Raw genomic sequence first — 25,108 nt, 5'->3', positions numbered from 1 at the left:
TGTATAATGTACAAGATTAATAAATCTTTTTCACTCGGTTAATAATGTGCATTGCTTTTAACTTTTATGACATTTGTTGGTGCAGAGCACAACAATCTTAAAAGGGAATAAAGCACTACTGTACCAGATTATAATTAAACTTAATCAATCATTGTGAACACAACAGAATAATACTGACATACCATTATGTTTTTGTTACACCAGTTAATAAAATTCTCCAAGCATTGCCATTATTTATTTTCATACAAAGGAGAGAATATGTTTTTTTGCTATATAAAATGAATATTAATTGATATTTCCCAAAAACAATTTCAATGGAAATGGTGCCCATTTTGAAAATAAAAATTAGAATCCTTAACGTAGATACAAAAACTGGCAACAACAATTTTCTTATTTGGTAATATTTTTAAATAATTTAAAATGCCATTCTGAAGAAACTATCATAAATTTTTCAATTTTATATTTATTGGTAGACTGGTGTAGAGCTTGTTTATTTTTTTTATGTAGAATGGATCTTTTTTTTCACTCGTGTTTTTTTTCTGTAAGGCCATCAGATAGGATCTTTCAAATGTGTGCTCAAAGGTCATCATGATTTCAATAGAAGGATTCTGTAAAGAAAATTCTTATTAAACTTTTACTTCTTCATGAATGAAACTTGAAGATCTTATATATTTCAACAACCAATTACACATACAAATCTTGTGTACTGAAAGATATATGTTAACACTTTTTTACACTTAAAATGTATATTTGATAGCTACCTACCTCCTGTCATACAAAGCTATCTCAATTAGTCTTTACCTTCTAAGCATTGCCAAAAAAACATTTTCTCAATCAGTGCACCTATTTTATGCATTTTTTCTGAACATGTGCATATCTTGTGTGACTACTCTACACCAGCTAGCTGCCCCAACTATTCCTCCTCAATCCTCACTTTGAAGAATTGGCTTGTTCTGAAAAAACTTGCCATGAGGAGTATGGGTGGGAAGTACCCAAGGGAAATATATTTTGATGTTAGCAAAATAATTTTGGTTATGGTATTAACTCCACTATATAAAGATAGAAGGGCCAGTTTAGGTGCACAACAGGGTAACTAGCTGAAAGCAACAACCCAGAATGAATGGGTGTGCTCTGAGATGAATGAAGCACACAAATGGGGTACATAACTACTTCTGGAACAGGTATGCTCTTTGCATAGGAAGTAGGAAATCAAACCAAGTTGTGTAGAAAAGGAAGTGGTTTGCACAAGTAAAAATGGATCAGTAAGTACAAGCAACAGTGCTGTATAAATGAAATTAGCTATCTACTTTATAAACCTCAATTGGACACATTCTATAACTCATCTGTAACCATAACATTGTGGATAGGGCATCTAGACCTTGTTATATGTACCCAATAACCTAATTGAAAGTAAAGAGTGTGTCAAAATTCAAGCAACCAAATTACAAAGAGGAAATGAGCTTTTGGACCAGGCAAACTTCTAAGATCACTAAAGAAGAAAGAAGAATAATGAACTAAACCAAAAATGGGGTAGAGCCATCATCTCGACTCACCCATAAAAACATGGTAAGCTGTAACCAGTATTATGTGCAAAATCATAATTCACTTAACCATAAATGCAGGATAAGAGGCATCTTGCATCTAGAATTATAAAAAGAACATGGAGCAATTGCCCAACTTTATAAAAACAGTGTAGACTTCCTCTAGTTAATATTAAAAGATGGACAAAGTCCACCAATCTCATCTCTAGAAGCTGGAATAAAGCCTTCTGCAACTGTAATTTAAGGGAATAGAGGCATCCCTTGTACTCTGGCATTACAAAGAGGATCCCATGTAGGCTGGATCTGTTCCGAGCAATTAATTTATTATTCTATCTATCAATTCTTTCTTCATTGAGTCAGCAATCATGAGCATGTATTATAAAATCAATTTCAAAACTCACTCAGTAGGAAGGCTCCTTGGTCTACCTCCCTCAGTGACTTGGAACTGGGGAAAATGCCAGTGCTCCAGTAAAAGAAAGGGTGAAATGCAGTGGAAGTTTAGAGAAATGTCAGAACAGAGAGAGTACAATGATTGTCTGTGATCCCCTATTTTAAAAAGCAAACTGACCCTATTTTTTTCAATCCAGGGGTTGGAAGGTATGGACAGAAAACCCCTTCTGCTTTACTCATGAAATCCATGATCACAATCCATCATACTTTGAAATGTATTAATATCTAATACTTTAACACACACACACACACACACACACACACACATATACCACTAGGTTAGTGATGTGATCTTATTGAAAAACTCTATGTCTATTGCAGGTGTTGCAGAACATCATTAAACTAGTACGAGTTATAGTTGTAGGTAAGTCTAGTTAAGCACGTAGGTAGAGTAGTATATGGAGTAAATCGGAGCAAACAAGTACACTTGTACTATCCAGGAGCATTGAATTTCAGAAAGAAATTAATATGGTGGGATGAGCAAATAAGTTGGTTGGATTTGTGAGATAACTGTAATAGGTAAATTAATCATTTTTGGAAAAGGTGCTTACACTGAAAAAAAGGCAGAGGCTAGCATGTTAGCAATGGCTATTAACTCAACTGTAGAGGTAGATTTAAACTAGGCTAGCACATTAGTAAAAAAGTAAATAACTATACTTGACAGAAAAACATATCCAACAGCCATAAAATGTGAATGTGTTTTAAGATTTATGTCTAGTTGCTCCTATTGTAATGCTTGGAGTATTAGAGATAAAGTGATGAGTTCCAAGCATTGTGGAAACTCAGGATTAGCTTTGAACAATTTCGACGAAGGAAATTTGATTGAAATAACAAACTACTAATTATTTACTAGATACAGAGTATTGAAAAAGGAGTAGTAGTAACTTTATGTGTGAGAAATAAACTGTATCCTGTTGAGTTAGAGCATATTAACGATAACAGCAATAAGGTTGATTCAACTTGGATTAGTGTTAATGCATATAAATGAAAAGTCTTGTAATTGGTATCTGTTTAAGACTATCTAATCAGAGTCTAAACGATAATGTATAATGAGATCAGAATGGCAGCTGAAAAAGATGTTATAGGAGGTTTTAGTTTCAGTGGTATTGATTGAGATAATTTTGCATCTAACAGTAAGAGGGAAAGGCTTTTGTAAATTGTTCAGAATACTTTTGCACACCAATTGGTGACATAACTAGAAGAAACGAATATATATTAGATTAACTATTAACATCCAATGTGAATAGGATACAACTACTTCACTATTAGGTTTGGAATTTTACCACATACAGAACTGAAGAAGAATAGAACCCTGATTCCAAATTTTAGGAAAACTAATTCTGATAATATGAAACATGATCTGGCTTCTTTGGATTTGGTTAAAGAATTGGAAGGAGATCTTGAAGAGATGTGGAAAGAATTTAGGAAGAAAGTAATACATATACAGAGCATACATATTCTCTACAGAAAATAAAGGACAAAGCTGGTAAAGTTTAAGAGATCATATTAGGGATAAACGTAATAAGCTCAAGAAATTTAAACTTACTGGAAATAATAATGACTTGGAGTACCATTTGAAATCAAGAGATCTGTTTAGAAAAACAAGTCAAAAGGGCAAAAAACTGTATATTGAAGAGGGTTGACTGAGATGATTAAGTTAAACAATAAGGAATTCTTTAGGTGTATGATGGATAAGCAAATGTTAGGATAGGGATTGGGCCTCTTAAAAAATTATAGTGCAGAGCTGATCTCAGAAGATTATGAGATTGTAAACTTATTCAATTATATGATATTTTCAGTCCTTACAAAGGAAGATACAATTGTTATACCTCATCCAGAGCATTTAATGTATGGGGAAAATACTGATGTAAAATATATCATTTTAATAAGTTCTGAAATTGTAAGACAAAATTTGGAAAACATAAAATAGATACATCCTTAGGCTAAACAACTTTTATCTTGGAGTTTATCTCAGAAGCTTAAAGTTTATATTTATGAACTAGTAGCTAATATTTTTATAGGCCATTGAGCAGTGGAAGAGTATGAAAAAAACTTGCAGTTGGCTAATGTTAGTCCAATATTTAAAGTAGGTGATAAACATTTTCCAGTCAATTATAGGCCAGTTAGTCTTACATCAGTAGTTGGAAAGCTTTTGGAGTATGTGATTGAAGATGCACTGCAGTGTCAAATAAAGCAGATTAACATAATGTCAAAGAGCCAGCATAGTTTCACTAAGGGAAAGTGCTGTTTAACAAATCTTGTCACATTCTCTGGGGATTTAACTAATAATGTTGATTAAAGAAATACATGGATTTGGTTTACCTTGATTTTTGGGAAGCATTCAGTAAGGTGCCTCACAAAAGACTTGTTACAAAAACTAAATATGTGGATGTGGAAGGAATGTTGTTAAATTAGATAGAAAATTGTCCAGGAAGTAGTAATAAATGAAGTTAAGATCTGACTAGATCACAGTTACAAGTGGTGTGCCTCAGAGCTCTGTACCACGTCCTCTGCTGTTTGTGACTAATATTAATGATATTAATTCTGGAATAACTAACAAAATTTTGAAGATGGAGTGGCTAACTGCATCAGAAATGCTGTAGACTAACAGGGAGATTTAGATCATTTGATGCTTCGAGCCAATACATGACAGATGTTTAAATATCTAAAATGTGATGTGTGTAGGTTTTCACAATTTAAGTTATTGTTACAATTTGAATAGGAATATATCAAATACTGTGGCTGAAGAAAAAGGTCTTCATGTTGTGATAGAAATATCACTTAAGTCATCTAAACAGAGTATGGTAGCTAGTAATAGGATTAATAGTATTTTGGGAAGGAATATAAAAATATTGAATACAAGACAAAGGATATTACTGTTTCATTGTATAGATATCTTGCAAAGTCGGATTTAGAGTACAGTGTACAGTTTTGGTATCTCTTCCTCAAGAACATTGAACTAAAGCTAAAAATATCTGAATTTGTTTTTCTCTGGAGAGGAGAAGGGTCAAATAGAATTTGGTTAAAGTATTTAACATTATTAATGGTATTGATAATATTGATTCTTCAAACGTTTGTGTCTAGCAGTAAAAACAGTAGGATGAAGGGTCAAAAATTCAAAATATGGTAGAGTAGGAGACTTTTGCAATTTAGACAGTATTACTTTTCAAACGAATTTGTTTTTTGAAATTTACTGCCTTCAAGGGTGATGAAGGCAGAAAATTTAACAGAGTTTAAGAAAAGATTGGATGAATACATGAGTAGTAAGGGGTGGTTATATTTGGAAGTTGGAAGAGATGTCCATGATGAGCTAATGACCTCCTTTTGCCCCTTTAAAGTTTTATAAAATGTATACCATACCAGTCAATGCCCTACACAGAGTGGGATTCTTATAGTATTCGTGAAGATTTAACAATGCTAAAAGGAAAGTATGGATGAAAAAAAGTGGAAAGACTCAACCCCACAAATGGGAAGCAAATAAATGCATAAGAAATCAAAAGATTTTATATCTCACTGATAAAAATTAGGATGATAAGGTATATAGTAAACAATGATGAAAAATAATCAGATGGAATAATGGATGCAATATTACTATTAATAGAGATTTGTAATGTGTAAACTATTGAAATATATCCAATTAACAAAGTCTGATAAATATCTCATGGATAAACCATCTAAATATATCTAGTTCATAAAGAATGTGCAAACTGACTTAGATTACCTATAAAATACATTAATAATTCACATCTAACTTACCACACATCTAATTAACTAAGACAAAAAAGGGCACATAATTTAGTCCTATACTGATGAAAATTAGAATCATAAGACACATAGTTAACAGTGACAAATATCACTCAGAACAAAGGATTAGATGTTACTAGTAGTAATGATATGTAAAGTACACACAAAAGTAAATGATATGGCCATGTAACAACTGGTAGAAAAGTCTCCAAATTTACTTTTCATTGATTCCATTGTTTCTTAAAACAGTCATGTTGAAACAAAAAATAAATTGTTGGCTGTGTATATGAATCTAATGTCCTATGAATTAACATCCATCTTTTCTCTGCAGATAAAATCAAAACCAATTCCAAGGAAGACGTACCAGAAATCACAGTAACGTAGATATTATACCAAGTATCTAAGTGGTCAATACATTGATCTAAAATTCATCTTACAAGTGAATGGAAGAAAGGTAAGATGAAACTGTTACTGTGGGTGCGTATATTCATGTTCAAAGAATGGCATGCCAATCAAGAAAGTGTACTTTGAGCAGGAATAGCAGATGGAGCTAGTTGCATCAATATAGATGGCACAATACTATTGGTGGTGAGTAGTTGCATGAAATGTACATATTCAGAAATTGTGCACTAATTGTGAAAATATTTTTTAAAAAATGCTCAGAGGGAAGAAAAGGAATAAGATAGCTTTGTGTGAAGGAGATAAGACAACATTAGAAGGTGATGTATATATACAATACCGTTAGCAATAATAATAACTGTGTTTTGGGGAAGAGGTTGATCACACTGTAGTGTACAGCACCAATAATCCCATTATTTTATTACTGAGAAGCAAACTTCTTGAAAAACTATGATAAATCTGATACCCTTTAAACATTTTTAGATAATACTTTCTCATATTATAAGTATAAAATCTGTTAGATGAAATGGTGAAACAAAAAACATTTTAAGAACTGATCAGAATTGCTGATGACTTTTATATATATATATATTTAAAATGTATCATCTACTGTTGTTTCACTGTGCAGATTTCCCCTTAAAATATCTCTACTTCAGTGACAATTGTATCCACTAACTGGTACTATTGTATAACAAATATCATTGAATAATTCAAGAAGTTTAACAATAAAATATGTGCATTTCAGATATTAAGCTTATCGGTTTGTACTTCAAAGACATGAATACTTTTCAAATGTCTTGATTGGTTTATTAGATATCTGTCAATATTGTACATATTCAACTGTCACAAATATGCTGCTTTACTAATATGGAATGTTTAAAAATAATACATTTGTTAATGTTCTGTAGTCCATACTATACATGTTATTCTTTAATTCTGGAACATTTCAATGTCTTTGTTCTATAGCACTGAAAAATTTCCAGTTCTTTCTTAAAGCTTCATATCTATTAATAATGTAAGAGATGTTTTCTGTATAATTATTTTTTAACAGAAAACTTAAAAATAATGATTTACTTTTAAATTAATTACAGAATAGTGATGACATTGGAATTAAACTGTTGTGTTTGTCTATGATAAAAGAATGATGCATCCCTGTGTATGTGACTGCTATAACTGCAAGAGAAAGAAAGGTTTTTAATTAAAAATGTTGGTTATATAACAGAAAATATCTTAATGCAGAAATGCTTTAAGTTTATAACTGCACAGGGGCAGTCACTCAAGGTTGTTGGTTTCAACCTACAAAGTGCATGCTTTTTTCATAGCTTTATGTTGGGTGCTCCAGAGTTGGTGTCAGTAACAACCTCTAACTTGGCAGGAGAGAGGAAAACAACTAATATATCAATCTAATGACATGAGAAAAACTGGGTACTTTCCCAAGTAACTACATATATTTCAGAGTATTCTTAAATCCATCAAAATACTCACCACATTCTTAGCACAAAAGTAATGACAATAATAAAAGTTTGTCTGGTGTTCTGTGGCAACATAAGCAAAATGGCTGAATTCTTCTGGATCATAAAATGCACAGTAAATATCTCGAATTTGATGGTCAAAAATGTTTTGCTATAGGAAAAGTATGTTAAATATTTTATAAATAAGTATAAAATGTGTGTACCAAAAAACCTAAGATGTACATCAAAGAAAGCATATGATTTGCATTGTCGGTTTTCAATAAAAACGAGTAAATATAGTTATTTACAAATCATAAACTTTTTTCATATCTTATTAGATTTTTCCAAGTGAATATATTTTACTAACAGCTACTCAAAGTTCATTTGAACATACTCTTAACTTGAATTTTTATTTGATTGCGTATAAACCAAGACATACTTAACAAAAACAACTACTTAATACAGAAAAGAATTGTCTTCATCCACAGGGAAATGACTTTTCAACAAATGTCTTCAAATTTTTGATTATCAATCAAACAAAATAGTAAATGTAGTTGCTAGGTGGACTTAAAATAAAATTCTGGGTCATTTGTGGGTCTCTAAAGTAAAAACAAATTAGAAATTAAAGGAAGTTTTTACTCTGCAATAAGAACTACCATACAAGAAAGTTTCAGTTATTACAAACTGCTGATGTTTTGAAACTGTGTTTAAGATTTCATACCTTAGTGAGGGCATCAACAAATTTTACTCCTGTGGTAGTGATGGACAGTAAGACTTCATGTGTGTTTGTAGTCTCTCTTATGTCTCTCTCAAGTTTTTGTAAATGTTCATTTATAAATTTCACCTTTTTCAATTTTTTTGTAATGATGGAACCAAGATACTGTCATATAAATAGAGAAATTAAATATAAACTAAAATCTAATGTAATTATGATTTGATAATTCAGGACATGGGTATTATACCACACTTGTACAAACAATATCTCTGTCAAGAAAGATATGAGAAATATGTATTTTAAGAAATTACTACTTAATAACAAAACTTTGAATTCATGTGACACTCAAAACAAATGAAACTATCATCACATCACATCACATACACCTCATTAAAGGCAAATAAAGACTAAAATCTTATAAGATACATTATAGAATTTGAAAATTAAGATAATAAATTAATATTTCTTACATACATCTCCTAATACCAATAAAAGATTATATTTTGAATTTTGTATGTTAAGAAAGATGTAATGAAAGCTTTACCAATTTTATAATACAATTGAAAGAACGGATTTAATGAACTAACACAGCATTTAAGCCAATGTTCATGTCATACAATTATAAAAAAGGATATTTCTGGATTAGGTTACACTATTCATTAAACTATCATTATTTTAAGGTCATTGTTTGAGTCATAATTTAAAACAGAAATATTTCTAGATTGGATAGTAATAATCCTCAAATTATAATTTTATGGTCATTTTTAATATTATACAATTCAAAACAGTATAATATCTCATTTAGTTTATACTAAATTGCAAGCTAAGATAAATTGTTCATATTATAAAGTTCAAAGCAAAAGCACTTCAGGTTCAGTTTACACCAATTCTCAAGCTGTAATACTAAATTTCACCCCTCGGTGTGGATTCCTGTACGTGGTGAGGGGACCTCCCAGGGAAGGTTCTGTTCTCTGTGGTTACCTTCTCTGGGATCTAAAAGAGGATCCTGGTGGTTGAGGGGTCCAACCCTAACACACCACTTTGACCTCGAATTCCTGTAGACGGACGGCCTTTGGGTGGCCCCCCCCTTGGGTCAATTGGCTTGTCCACTTGGGCTAGAGTCAACCAAGTACCAGTGTTGGAAGTTCTCAACGGGTGTTGTGGACATTGTGCCTGATGCTGGTGTTTGGGTATAGTGCTCACGAAACCCTGGCGTTGCTGCATTGTCCTTGCGTGACTTTGTAGTGCGTCCCCTTGTAGGGCTCCATGGTGGGTGGGGTCAGTGGGTACCGAAATTTTTCTTTTTCCTATGGATCCTCTAAAAAATTTAAATAAAATTGTAAAAAAACAGTCAATGGGTAAGCAACCACGTCTTGAATACTCAGAACAGCAATCTTCAACATCAGTAACACACGTACCTCATTTTCTTATATTACATTCTCTTTCAGAAAAACCTTTAGGGCAAATGTCCCCTTTTTTTATTCAAAAAGGACTAGAGGGACTTGCTGGCTCTCCAAAATCAGTAAAGAAACTTCGATCTGATGACATATTGGTTGAAACATCCACATCCCAACACTGAACTCCTCTTGAATTCAAAGGCAATTGGGGATATACCTATTGAGGTTACACCCCATGCTACCTTGAATTCTTCACGAGGAGTTATTGTTGAAAGGGATTTGAAGAACGTTCCCGAGTCAGAGATTCTCGCTGGTCTCTCCACTCAAGGAGTTTCTGCAGTGAGGCGCATCTCCACTCGCAAAGATGGAGTTACACTGCCAACAAATACCCTCGTTTTAACACTTACTTCACCACGTGCACCTGCCACCATCAAGGCAGGTTATCTCATTTGCAGGGTTCGGCCATACATACTAAACTCTCTTCGATGTTTCCAATGTCAGAGATTCGGCCACTCAAAGACATCTTGTCGTGGTTCCCTGACATGTGCTCGTTGTGGAGGCAAGGACCACGATGCCTATGACTGTGACATGAACCCACATTGCGTCAACTGCAATGGTTCTCACCCCTCTTACTTTCATTCTTGCCCAAAATGGTTGGAGGAAAAAGAGGTGCAGCGTTTGAAAACGACACATAACATTAGTTATCCTGAGGCTCCGAAATTGCTGTCCACAACTCCATCTCGGACATATGCTGCTGCACTTCATTCCACAACTACAGTGGGCGTGCAGGCAGATCTCTCTGTGCCTCCAAGAGAATTGTTTTCAAAACAAATGAAAAGCCTTTTGACCTCCGTGGTTAAAAAGGTTGATGAATCGACTTCCACACCCATCTCTGTTTCTCCCATACCTTCCAACAAACCTCAAGATCCACGTCCTTCAGTGTCAAATACAGGCATTTCTTCTGATACATTTTTTTCTCCCACCACAAGAGACAAAACAATTATTCGTTCGCATCCTCAGTCACTGGATTCCCCTTCCAATAGTCAAAAACCTGCCCGCCCGCCCCAGAGCAGGATCCATGGAGGTTGATAGACCTCCTCCGACTAAAGACAGTAAAGAAAAAAGACGTGGTCGTAAACTGAAGGGTTCTCCAGCCACTTCACCTAACCGTTCTTAAAAATGGCCACCTTGATACAATGGAACTGTCGAGGTTTACGTTCTAATCTGGATGATATCAAAACGCTGATTGCTTCCTACCATCCTGTTTGTCTTTCTTTACAAGAAACATTTCTCAAAACTGCTGATACTGTCTCCATTTGGCAGTTTTCTCTGTACAGAAATGACAGGTTGTGTGATGGTCGAGTACATGGAGAGGTGGCACTGTTGGTTGATCAACACGTGCCCACCCTGTCTTTGTCACTCAACACACCCTTGGAGGCTGTAGCCATCCGTGTTTCCTTGGGTCATACCATCACTGTTTGTTCTCTGTACCTGTCCCCTGGAGAGACATATAATCAATCAGATCTTGATGCTCTCATTGAAAAATTGCCATCTCCATTTCTAATCCTAGGGAATTTTAATCCCCTCTGGGGAAGTGCTATTATTGATGGGAGGGGCCGATCTGTAGAGTGGATGCTCTCTGATCGCAATCTTTCTCTTTTCAATACTGGTTCTTCCACTTACTTTCATGCACCTGGTCAGTCTTTTACCGCTATTGATCTCTCAGTTTGCTCCCCTTCATTATTCTTCCATTTTTCATGGAGGGTTGACAGTAATCCACTAGGCAGTGATCATTTTCCGATCCTTTTGAGAGAGACTGGCCGTGGTCGATGCCACCCTACCCGCGTTCCCCGGTGGCAGCTGGATCAGGCAGACTGGTCCACTTTCACTGCTGTCGCAGAACTTGATCCTGCCATCGTAAATCAGCCATCAATAGACGACTGTGTAGCTGTGGTTACTGACTGTATTACACATGCAGCTGCTCAGTGTATTCCTAAAATCTCGACACGTTTTCCACGATATCCTCGTCCCTGATGGAATCCTGCTTGCCACTTAGCACGGAAGACTCAAAAGCAGGCCTGGGATACTTTTCGTAGATATCCCACACTTTCAAACCAGGTTGCTTTCCAACGGGCCCGTTCACATGCTAGGTGGGTAAGACGTCAAAGCCAGAAGGAATCTTGGATTAAGTTCACAACCAGCATATCTTCTACCACCAGTTCCAAGATCATATGGGACAGGATTCGAAAGGTTAATGGACACTACAATTCTATCCCCCTCTCGATCTTATTCTCTGATGGTCAGGAGGTGACTGATGTTCGGAACATCTCTAACACTCTAGGTGAAAGCTTTTGCCGGGTATCTAGCACATCTGCTTGTTCCTCCACCTTCCTGGCCATCAAGACTCGGGCAGAGCGATCACCTCTTTCCTTTCGAACTGACTGTTTCTTTGACTATAATTGTCCCTTTACCCTGGTGGAACTAAAAATGGCCCTTCATCGGTCTGCCAGTACGTCTGTTGGACCTGATGATATTCATTATGACATGCTGCACCATCTATCTTCTGCTTCTCTCGATGTCCTTCTGATTGTTTTCAACCGGATCTGGCAGAGAATGTTTTTCCTGATGCCTGGTGCCAGGCTATTATTTTACCTTTCTCTAAGCCAGGGAAAGATCCCAAGGTTCCTTCAAACTACTGTCCAATTGCTTTGACGAGCTGTCTCTGTAAGACATTAGAAAGGATGGTTAATGCTCGTCTTGTTTGGTTCCTTGAATCAAACAACCTCCTCTCGCCCACCCAGTGTGGGTTCCGTCGACAGCACTCCACCACAGACCACCTAATTCGTCTTGAAACATCTGTCAGAGAAGCCTTTCTCAACCGCCAACATCTTGTATCAATATTCTTTGACATAGAGAAGGCTTACGACACAACATGGAGGTATGGCGTTTTGCGAGACCTCCATACATATGGGTTACGTGGCCATATACCCATGTTTATTAAAAACATTTTAATGGACAGGAGATTCCAAGTTTGTGTGGGTTCGACACTTTCCCGTTGTTTTGTACAGGAACTTGGAGTCCCTCAAGGCTGTGTATTGAGTGTTACACTCTTCAGTATAAAGATAAATGCCATCACTGAAGAACTCCCTCTCACTGTTACGAATGGGCTGTATGTCGACGACTTTCACATCTCATGTCAGTCGTCAAACATGAGATATATTGAGCGGCAACTACAAACCGCCCTCAATTGTGTACGGAAGTGGACTCTGGCGAACGGCTTTAATTTCCCTCTCTCCAAAACTGTATGCATGCACTTTTGCCGTCGACGGGGTATTCACCCTGATCCTGAACTTCATATCGGTGAAGTTTTGCTGCCAGTGGTCCCGGAGACCAAGTTCTTGGGGCTTATCTTTGATCGTAAACTGACCTCTATACCACACTTAAAGCAGCTTCGGGTCAAATGCACAAGAGCCCTGAACATCCTCCGTGTTCTCTCTTCTACCAGTTGGGGGGCAGATCGCTGTTCAATGTTAAAGGTATATCGTTCTCTTATTAGATCGAAACTCGATTATGGATCAATGGTCTATGGCTCTGCCAGACCCTCGGCCTTAAAGATGCTAGACCCCATTCATCACCAAGGACTTCGACTCTTCACTGGGGCTTTCCGTACCTCTCCAGTTCAAAGTATATACATTGAATCTCATGAACCTTCTCTACACCTTCGCCGTTTGCAACTATCTTTACAATATACTTCGAAACTTCATTCCTTACCAAAGCATCCCACCTGGAAATGTGTTTTCCTTCCTCGGTGGGCAGTACTTTTTCAGAACAGACGATCTGTCATTGCTCCGTTTGGCCTTCGCATCCGGGCGCAATTGGATGAAATGGGTCTGTCCTAGGATAACATTGCATATTCCACAGGTTGGCCCATCCCACCATGACTTATTACAGCCTCCAAATGTGACCTTTTATATCGGTGAAGTTTTGCTGCCAGTGGTCCCGGAGACCAAGTTCTTGGGGCTTATCTTTGATCGTAAACTGACCTCTATACCACACTTAAAGCAGCTTCGGGTCAAATGCACAAGAGCACTGAACATCCTCCGTGTTCTCTCTTCTACCAGTTGGGGGGCAGATCGCTGTTCAATGTTAAAGGTATATCGTTCTCTTATTAGATCGAAACTCGATTATGGATCAATGGTCTATGGCTCTGCCAGACCCTCGGCCTTAAAGATGCTCGACCCCATTCATCACCAAGGACTTCGACTCTTCACTGGGGCTTTCCGTACCTCTCCAGTTCAAAGTATATACATTGAATCTCATGAACCTTCTCTACACCTTCGCCGTTTGAAACTATCTTTACAATATACTTCGAAACTTCATTCCTTACCAAAGCATCCCACCTGGAAATGTGTTTTCCTTCCTCGGTGGGCAGTACTTTTTCAGAACAGACGATCTGTCATTGCTCCGTTTGGCCTTCGCATCCGGGCGCAATTGGATGAATTGGGTTTGTCCTAGGATAACATTGCATATTCCACAGGTTGGCCCATTCCACCATGACTTATTACAGCCTCCAAATGTGACCTTTCTTTCAGTCACCAAAAAAAGGCAGATACTCCAGATTGAAAGTACCGTCTTTTATTCAATGAATATCTTTCAAACAATCATTCAGTTCCCATTTATACAGATGGTTCCAAATCAGGTAATTCAGTGGGCTCTGCTATGGTTTGCTATGGGTCAGTAGTTGCGCGCAGAATCCCTTCTACAGCTTCTGTGTTCACTGCTGAACTGTATGCCATATCTCATGCCCTGTATCATATTGCAGCTGAGCAGTACTCCAACTGCACTATTTATACTGATTCGCTTAGTTCTATACTTGCCTTGGAATTGCTACACATTAGCTCACATCCTATTCTCGCTGATATTCGAAACCGACTGGCCCATTTCTCATTAGCAGCTACTTCAATACAGTTTTTCATACCAGGCCATGTTGGTATTCACGGGAACGAGCTTGCAGACATGGCAGCTAAATGTGTCTGCTTCAGCACCATCACTCCTGTGTCTATTCCGTACATGGACTATGGTGTTGTCTTCAAGGCTCGGCTCCGTGCCAGCTGGCAGTCCACTTATAGTGAGCAACGTGACAACAAACTTTTTCAAATCAATTCCAAAATTGGACTTTGGCCATCTAGCTTCCGTAAAGTTCGGAAGGAGGAAGTTGTTCTCACTAGGCTACGCATTGGTGACAGTTTTTTAACTCATCTTTTTCTTTTATCTGGAACTGATGCACCAATGTGTAGTTTGTAACACTCAAATCACTATCAGCCACGTTTTACTTTCTTGCCATCGTTACAATTCTCAACGACGGCAATATTTTAAACATATTTTTTCCCAGGGTCAGTCTGTAACATTGGACAGAGTTATTGGTGATGGTGACTCTGTCCACCTTGATAATGTTTTTAATTTTTTAATGGGCATTAATCTTTTTAATCTCATTTAAGTGTTGCATATTTATTCATTACAACTTTTTAATTGTGGTTCCTCTTTTACAGTTTTAATCTCTCTCCTTCAATTTGACATTGGACAATGGCCAGAACATTAAATAACTCGACACCAGGACTGTAAAGGTCAACTTCAGGTGACTAACGCTACTGTTTGAACTACTCGTTAGTCATCCTGGCGAGTTGTTATTATACTTTTGCTGCATATCATTTCACACTTTTACTACTTAACTTTTTAGTACTGGCCATATTGACTCATAACCCGGAACCAGGACTGGAAAGACCAACTTCAGGTGACTGACGGTGGTTTTTATACTTACCTGTTAGTCTTCCTGGCGGGTTATGATCATTACCATTCTGCTACAGGTAGTTCTTTACAACTTTGTTGACTGGATGTCAACATTGGTTTTTACGTCATTTTCTGTTTTAATTGCCGTTTTGCTTTTATCTTCAATTACTTTTACAAATTTTACTCCATTTACTTGACTTTTATCTTTTTACTGGACATTACTCATTATTACGATTTTGCGGAGTGTCTTTTAAAACTTTTATTCTTTTACATTTTGATAATAGCTGCTATGACACATAACCCGGAACCAGGACTGGAAAGGCCAACTTCAGGTGATTGACGGTGGTTCTTGAACTTACCTGTTAATCTTCCTGGCGGGTTATGATCATTACCATTTTGCTAGAGTAAATATTTTACAACTTTGAAGACTGGATGTCACCATTGGTTTTTACACCATTTTCTGTTTTAATTGCTGTTTTGTTTTTACCTTCATTTACTTTTACAAATTTTACTCCATTTACTTGACTTTATCTTTTTACTGGACATTTGGCTACTCATTGTTACAATTTTGCTATGTTTCTTTTAAAACTTCTATTCTTTTACATTTTGATACTTGTTGCTATGACACATAACACGGAACCAGGACTGGAAAGACCAACTTCAGGTGACTGACGGTGGTTCTTGAACTTACCTGTTAGTCTTCCTGGCGGGTTATGATCATTACCTTTTTGCTAGAGTAAATACCTTACAACTTCTTATACTCTGCCTTCTATCTTAACATTGTAGACTAGGTGTCAACATTGGTTTTATACTTTTTTGTTTTACCTTCATTTTCATTTATGTCTATTACTACATTTATTTTTTATTTTTTACATTTTTACCGAATATCTGGTGCAGATAGCCTCGCTGCTTTGTGCCATAAAACACTAAATCAATCAATCAACTAAATTTCATTTTCAAAACCAATTTTTAAGTCACATATTTAAAAAAATGATGTACTTCTAGAATAAATTGCATTTATTTTTGGGTAAAAATATTTAATTTTTACTTTTCCAAGGTGTTTTATGCTTTGTGCATTGCTCTGTTTTTCTGAGAATATCATTTCAACAATCTTTCTTACCTGTACATTGTAATTACTATTTCTTTCAATGAGGACACTGGGTTGATGGCACCACTGTTCAGTTGTCTGCAAGTTCCATAAACAAACTTGTATTATTTATGAAATTTATAAAAAAATTCTGAGAATATTAATCATCTATTTCTTATTTGATTTCTGAGAATATTGTGGGTAATATCATTGTCTAATCTGTATCACAGAATACATATTCACTAAAACCTAAATCACATTCAGATAGGACCAAACTGATTACACCTAAAATTACTTTATTGTAACTGTAATGTAAATTTTGAAAAATTACAATGAAACGTTAATTGGAAGACAATTCTTTTTCATATGAAACAAATTTTTATAAATATAGTCTCCAGCCTGATATAACAAATTCAAGATTTGATGCTTATTTTTTGCAAGATTCTTGACAACAACGTCTAAAAATAATCTAAATGACATACTTGTTTGACATATAATTGTTGCCAGTTTTTCTATTAATGTTTAGTACACCCATTTTGAATTTCAAAGAGGCTGCCATTTTCAGCTACTTCAGACCATTTGTGTGGAAATAAAAAAAAATTGAAGTAATGTCTATGTATATGTCAGTGCAAATATGGACTAGATCCAAGCACACACAAAATGAAACTTAGAGTTGCTAGCCAAAAGATTTACTAATCAGGCATACCAAAAATGAAGCCTTTTCAATGTATCCATGGAGATACCATGGCTTTGTCAACAATGTCTGCTGCTAACATTATTTCTATATCAGTTTCATTTGTTGCAAAATAATTATGACAAAATGTTATGGTATTTGTTGTTAAAATTATTTAAGCATCGATTAAATGATTAAGTAATTTTAAGCTTTCTTCTTCCAAGTATTCTGGAATCATGTCAAGTAATCCTCGTAAACAGCCTCATCGGAAAACATTGACAGAGACAAGTGTTGATTTGAGGCACTGCCAAAAATGCCAGGGGGACAAAATTATAAAGATAAAGGGAAAAATTTATATTGGAACAGCTAATTTCCTCAGATCTAGAGTTAACTGGAAAAAGATTTTAGATAGTGTCAAGCATAGAGCTTCTTTTAAAAATCCTGAATACACTAAACAGTCTGATTTGGTGATTCATGTACTACAAGAGAACAACGCTCTGTGCCACAGAAAATGCTATAGCAAAGTAAGACATAAACAATATGCAGAAAAAGATAGACAGAGGTTACTAAAATGCCATTGCAATGAAAGATGACAACGTATTATCAAACAATAACAGCAATGAGTGAGCCTGATACATTGGAGGCCATTACATCGGAAACTGTAATGCAGTATCTTATAACGTCCTATGTTTCAGCATTTAGTCAAGATTTGTGCTTCTATTGTCAAGAATATAAACTTCATACATCTCATAAAGCAGAAAAACTTTGTACTTACAGCAGCAAAGATATTAGACAGTCCATTAAAGAAATTGTTTACAAAAGTGACTAAATGTTTTGAAAGTTGAATCTTGCTGACCTACCAGTCAAGGGCGATTTTCTCATGAGGGATATAAACACCACAAAAGCTCTCAAACTAGACTGGAGACGTTTTGTACAAGGACACAAGAGATAGAGTTCTAGTAAAGAGACCATCTACACTAATGAGAATATTATTCAGTTAATTTCAGCTGGGATTGTATTCACAGCTAATCTTCAGGAGAAAATCAACATAAGAGGATTTTTTATGGTGAATGAAATTTCTGATGTACACAATAACATAATAAAAGATCATGGTGTTTAGCACAAAGAAATATCCCATCATAAGTTGATGGAAACAGTGAAAAAAAAAACATATCAATCATTTCTACCATTGAGGCCAGAGGAAGAAAACCAGCAGTAATACATTCCATAAAGGCCGAGCATTCAGCCATAAATAATGCTATAGTGAAGAGGGATATTCTTGGTTAGATAACAACAATATTTTATTATTCCAAAATCATATGGAAAGCGCTGTTTCAATTCAGGATGGAACGTCCTTGGTTTTTCAGTTGAATCCTTACTGGTTCTGCCAAAGAAGGTTTGCCTATATAAATAATTGTGCTAATCAGATGAATCATACAGGGGACCAATTATGTAACAACAATGTTTAAGCAGAACAGCTACATCCATCTTGTCTTACCCTGTCTCAATCAACTATTCAACAGTGCTTGCTTGAATGGCAAGTGAATGTTATGTCTGGAAAAACCAAATTATGATTTCACACAGTCTATGAGAATCCCTTTGCTGTAGGACTGTCACTGTATACATGCCACAACTTTTGGAGTGATACTGCAGTGTCAGTGTTGTATAAGATTTTAGCTGGAATTTCACACGACCATGTCACAAAAAATCTGCAGTAAAATTGCTGTAATAATGTCTTAAATCATTAAGATGTTTGGAGTGTATGCTCTGCTCGAATGTTACAAAACAGAATCATGAAAGCATCCCCAGACAGCACTGATAAGAAGGTGGAAACCATAGATGAAAAGAACATCTTTCATCGTTTGGCTATTAGTGTGTTTCAGAGATCAGGACATGGAAACATTGTGTCAATCAGCTCGATTTGCCAAGTGTGACTTCAAATGAAATTGAAAAAGTTTCATTGTCTCTCATCCAGTTGTTCCAATGTCAAATTCAGGGTAACCCAAAGCCCAAAACAAGCCTACACTTTCCAGACTTTAAGATGGGTACATCTAATGTAGAATTCCAGTTAAAAAAACATGATTTAGTTTGAATGGTGACTTGATTCTTCAATAGATAAGCTCCCACAGCTCACTTACAAGCACCTCTTCAGACTCCAGATTCTGTTCCTAGACTTAGTAAAGAGTATGAAAAAAATGAAGCCCAAAATCAACATCCAGTTTACATAAGGTTCATCTTTAGCATCAGAGAAATCATAGCCCTTACTATTTTCTAGAAAACTATTTAACTTTGCAAAATGTGTCAAATCATTCTTTGTAATTGTTCTGCAAGGAGACTTACCTTTAACTGAAATTCATGAATAGACTGTAATTGCTCGCTCATTATTTTATCTCTTCCCTGAAGCTGCGTATTCAAATTATTCAAGTGAGCTATCATTTCGCACAGAAAGTGCAAATCACACTGCCATGACAGAGTTCCAATTTCTGGAAGATTTCAATCTTGCCTTTTTCAACAAGATATTCTTTTATTTGAGGAAATAAGGAAGCAAATCGTGCCAAGACTTTTCCTCTACTTAACCATCTTACATTTGCAAAAGCGGTACACATCAAAAGTACAGTTACTGCTTTTCTTCAGACTTAATAAACTGTCAATTGATGAGAGAGCTTCTACTCAAATACAATTCACAATTTTTACAACAATGTTCATCAAAATTTTCAGTTTATCACTTTTAGACATCTGAACTACTTTATAGCAAGCTAATGTAACTGGTTCTATCGATGATAAAAAATTTTAGGTCTCCCTTTTGTTTATGAAATTGTGCTTTCAGGTGGCTAATTTCATCCATAGGATGTTTGCTATCAACTGGAAATTTCACATAAAATACGTTGTGAAAGTTATTAGATTGTTGCTTAAGGTTGTATCTTTTGTTATTCTGAAAATCTTTTGTCACACAAAAGACACACTGATTTATTATTTGCTTCAATCAGTGCAAATTTCAACTCCCAACTTTCATTAAATTCTCGTTTCACGTTTTTCCAGTCACGCGCCATTCTCTTTTTCAACATTAATGCCAGAATCATTTAAATTGTCTTTATTTTCTGTGTGTTCACCATCAGCTGGATTCTTTCGTTTTCGAATTATCTACTTACCCATATAATGGGATTAAAAACAAAATATATTTAAACACTTGAAAGTTGCACAATAAAAATATGTTTGCAAGCACATGCAAAACAACCCACACACGATAACAACCATCTTAACCAGACTGTGGTTACGAACGGGACAGAGTCTGTGGCAGTGATGAAACGCGCGACATTAGCGGTGACGTGAGGCAGTGCAGTTGCTGATTACCAAATTTAAGATAACAAAATAAATTATGGTAAAAGTTTATTCCTAAACATATGTAATAGTTTTTATTTTCTTTATACAAATTTACAAAGAAAGATAACATCAGTTCTTGTAGATCAATTAAAAGAACACAAAACTGTTTGTTCTGAAGATTTTTCAAATAATTTGTGAACAAGCTTACAAAAATTAGTTATGATGACTGTGATATACGAGTTGGGGGTCATCAAATATGTTACTTGCAAAGAGTTTGGTACATTATAACCCAAACATTTGAGTAAACGGAGGGTTGAGTACATTATAAGCCAGACTTTAGAGTATAAAGAGGGTTGAGTGCATTTTACGAAGATAATTTTGAATAAGCACTTCAAGAAATGTTGTAAAAACCATAGCCGATATAAGTAGTCATTGAAAGGTATATATTTGAAGAAATTTTACCTGTTTGGTGGCATAAGTAGTACAACGTCACCGATAAATTATCACTTTTAGAAAGGTTATTTAACATCCTTTTTCGACATAAAATGTTGACATTGGAAAACAAAAGAATACATGTATGGATCATATTGGAACGTCAAAATCATCCAAAAAGAGACTTGAAACATGTCATACCCCTCACCCATTGTACACAAAGTGCAGCATCTTGCAACAGGTGAAAAAACATCAACATCAGTTTCAATGGTAAAACCCATCTTATCTTGGTGTCTCAGACAACAGTGTGTAAGATAATCAGAGTAAGTCCATCTGAAAATCGAGTGCCACGCTATTTATGCAATACTCACATTCAACCATTACATAACCAAAGCATATAGAGAAAGAAACGGATATCATGCTTTTCCAAACAAAGACATACTAGTTAAATCATCCATAGGACAGACTGCTGAAACACTGCTGGAGAATCATCATCCTTGTACACTTACATTGATTAAGGAAAGCAGACAACGAGTAGTGGTGTATTCTTTACATAGCTGTCTTACAATAGAACCTTTTCCAACAGTAACTATGTTTGATCATCAGATAGACATTATTGAGCTCTAATGATATTGTGAGGCTCCAAAATAGTTTTAATGCAATGTATTCAACGTCTCTATATTAAGGTAATAGTTTTATTCTAATTATTAGAGGTCATCCATCGTAATTAGGAGCTGATATATAAAAGTAACAACTACTACTCACATTTTGTACAGGTTTTGGTTTAACGCCAGCTGGCAAAGTTTCATCCCCTTCGGAACCTCGGTGTTTGTTTCTGCGTAAAAAATCACATCAGATCAGAAACTTACTGTCTAAGATTTTTAACATAGTTTCCATCTAAAAATTCTTCCTATACTATTTAGTTACTACATTGTTTTATATATAGAGAGAACTCTTTCGGTGTAAGAGATGTAGCTGGTGTGGGGGATAACCCCACAGACCATTTTCCACAAATGGATGCAGAAAGTAGAAACCTGTTTCTGATATAGGGTGTTGTTGGCTTGAAAAACTGTCAAGGTCAGAATTTGAGTATTGTCATGGTGAAACTCGTGACGGATCATTCTCATTATTGAATCATCATTACTAAACGTAACTGGCAAGAACGCAGAGGAAGCTGTAGCTGGAACGATTATTCGTTAAACTAAACCTCTACTGCAATCATCATTTTTAGATAGTTAACATGGTAGACAAGAAACCAGAATCAATGCGGCTGAATTTGCCGTTAATATATAGCAAGGCTTTAAAGCTGGTCATAACACTTTGGAAGTAGCTTTAGAGTTATAAGATCCCTAGAGTAGAGCTGAGCAGTGCATTCTTTTTGACAAAAATTTCAAAACAGGTGTCAGTATAACATGTGAAATATAGGTTTTAGTAGTATTGCATATCAAAAGATGAATCATGAAGGACAGAAGCTGTAGTCAGATCAGTTTATCATTATTACCAGTCTGCTTCAAGAGTAACCACTCTTGTTAGTTCTATTTGACACATCAACCCTAAATGTACAGCCAGATATTATTCTTTAACCTTTACTGTAAGCATTCCAGTATAGCAAAGCATCCGTAAAGGTAGCAATAAAAAGCAAGATGCAATTAACTCTTAACCTGGTGATTCAGTGGTGCAATGACACAGTAATGGTTATCAATTACTCCAAAATACAACCTTGTTCTACACATTTAACAACAGATATACTGATGAGGACAAACCATCAGTATCATTTACAGACAATGCCGTCCCCGCCAGAAGAAACTCTTAAGATGGAAGGAATCTTCAACAGACAAATTAACTGGACATATTAACACAATGTTAAAGAGCTACTAAAAGTACTAAATGTTTCTGCGGGAAATAGAGCTGAAGAACTTCATCTGTTTATGCTGCTCAAAAATCTGTGTTGATGCATTCCCGATGGTAATTATGACCGCTGAAGAACTAGAAAAGATATAGAAAAATATAAAACATTTGCCTCATAAATTGGGAATATAGGTAGTGGTTAACAAATTAAAATGTCTAAGTAAAGTCACTTAATATGATGTTGGGTCACAATGTATGGCCTTTATGCACCGTGATAGAGAATTTACCAGTGTTTGAAATTCTTCAGGGGGAATGCAGTACCAGGCTTCCACGATAAAGTCCGCCAACTCATGCCTAGTTGATGGATGTGAAAAATATTGTTTCAAGCATTGTTTCAAAATATCTTATATTTTTGCTCGATTTAATTCAGATATGATGTGTAAGAAGGCTATAACATGGATAACGCAAGTGTCATGCTCCTGAAACTATTAGGCAACTAATGGTGCTCTGTGGATGGGAACATTGTCATCCTGAATGACGCCCCTCTCTGTAAGACAGAAATAGTGTAATATTTGGTGAAGATATCTTAGTACAATTGGCACTAACCTTGCCTTTTAAGGGAATGAAGCACCTAAACCATGCCAGGAAAATGCACCCCATACCATTATGGAATCACCAAACTTTTACTGTTGGAACCAAACACTCAGTTCTGTTGAGTTCTTTAGGTTGGCGTCATGCTCCATTCTTGGAATTCCATAGCCTGTGCTCTTTGCGTCACTGAATGCACAACTGCCATTGCTAGATGTGATAAGTGGTTTGAGTGTTGCAACTTTTCTATAGTATCCCGTTATTTGGAGCTTTCAACAAACCGTTTTTTCTTTAAAATGGCTGCTCTTGTCCCAGGTTGAAATTTGCCATCAACTGATCTGTGAATGAATGCCTATTTTACCTTGCAGTTCGAATTAATGCATTCAAATTAATAACAGGCATCACGATCATGATGTATGCACTTCCACCCACTGTTGCTCCTTTTTGATGATGTCTTTCCCTTAGAGTTCTATGTTGATATCACCTTAGACGCAGTTGTTCGTGAAACATCAGAATGTTTATCTGTCTTGGTCAAAGAAGCTCTTCCCAAACACGCTTCAACAATCACCCCTCTTTCAAAGTCACTGAGGTCTCCTCTTGGAACCATTCTATCTGTGATTATAGGCAACCAGGCCTGTGTAGCACATTTATAAATGATCATCTGCGATGTTATTTGGTTAATTAATAGATGAGCCACACTTGTGTGGTAGCCTTTGCATTTAATATACTTGTTGTCCATCATTTACATTTACATTGTTTTGTACGGTATTGGTACTTAAGCCAATTTCATCCAGTTACAACTCGCAGCAATACCGAACAACAATAATGCCTTCAGAATTTTTTCTTAATTAGTGTAAAAACCAAACATTGCATCATTTAACCACCGACCTTTTCATTTGGGATATTTCACTTCAACAAAGCTCAACAGGTACCAACAGAACAAGGAGTCGCCTAAATTTTCTCAGGAGATAGTCACTGTGGGACAAGTGTTGTAAAGCCTTTTCTGAGATACTTCATTACCATCATATCTCGGATATCCTCATGAAGAACAAACATCTAATGCTTCTTTTATCTATGAAAATCACCATAGGAGAATTGGCAAGGATTAAAGCAGAAAAAACAGATATGTCTTCACCTCTGAAAATACCACAGCAGACAGACAGCTGTTGTTATAGCTAGAGATGGTTCCTTCACCAAAGACTGCGAGAGAATTAATCGATCGTTTATCAGTTTGTGGAACAAAAGATGAATCTGAAATCCATAAAGCAAACTTTTCCTGTATTGCTGGGGGCTATGAATCATCCATACGTACGTATATATACAGCGCCACGAACATAATATTTGTGACTGCCTCATTGAAATTCAGAACAGTTATTTCTCCTTAATGAGTAACAGAAAAAGAAAGAAAAAAAAAAGCAACTAGTCGGTAAGATCATCACGTGAATGTCTGCATGGGATATGTGAGATTTAAAAAGAGAGAAAGAGAGTAAAAAAAAGGTAAATGAAAAAGCTTGGAGAAACCCTCTAACAAATCCAGCAAAATTCCCTATTGACCTTTTAGGTACAGATAAGGCACACATGATAAATATTGCAAACTATTCTGCGTTCAAGAATATTGAATCTGCTGTAAAACAAAGTACTATACAGTGTAAGAAAGAAATATAAGGAATAGATA

The 25,108-nt window shown here is 35.8% G+C and overlaps 1 protein-coding gene across 1 annotated transcript; it reads right to left on the bottom strand.

The window, feature by feature from the left end:
- Positions 1-403: 403 nt before the first annotated feature.
- On the bottom strand, positions 404-20,509 carry LOC143222935 (uncharacterized). The gene is made up of 3 exons (XM_076450158.1): positions 19,585-20,509; positions 16,605-16,670; positions 404-608 (listed from the first exon to the last, which is right to left on the bottom strand). The coding sequence occupies exons 1-3, from the start codon at positions 19,678-19,680 to the stop codon at positions 441-443; spliced, it is 330 nt and encodes a 109-aa protein (XP_076306273.1). The 5' UTR covers positions 19,681-20,509; the 3' UTR covers positions 404-440.
- Between the last annotated feature and the right edge of the window lie 4,599 nt (positions 20,510-25,108).

The sequence above is a fragment of the Tachypleus tridentatus genome, chromosome 8, assembly GCF_004210375.1.
Source record: "Tachypleus tridentatus isolate NWPU-2018 chromosome 8, ASM421037v1, whole genome shotgun sequence".
Taxonomy (NCBI): Eukaryota; Metazoa; Arthropoda; class Merostomata; order Xiphosura; family Limulidae; genus Tachypleus; species Tachypleus tridentatus.
The sequence above is the reverse complement of the archived record's forward strand: the minus strand, read 5'-3'. Positions and strand labels throughout refer to the sequence as shown.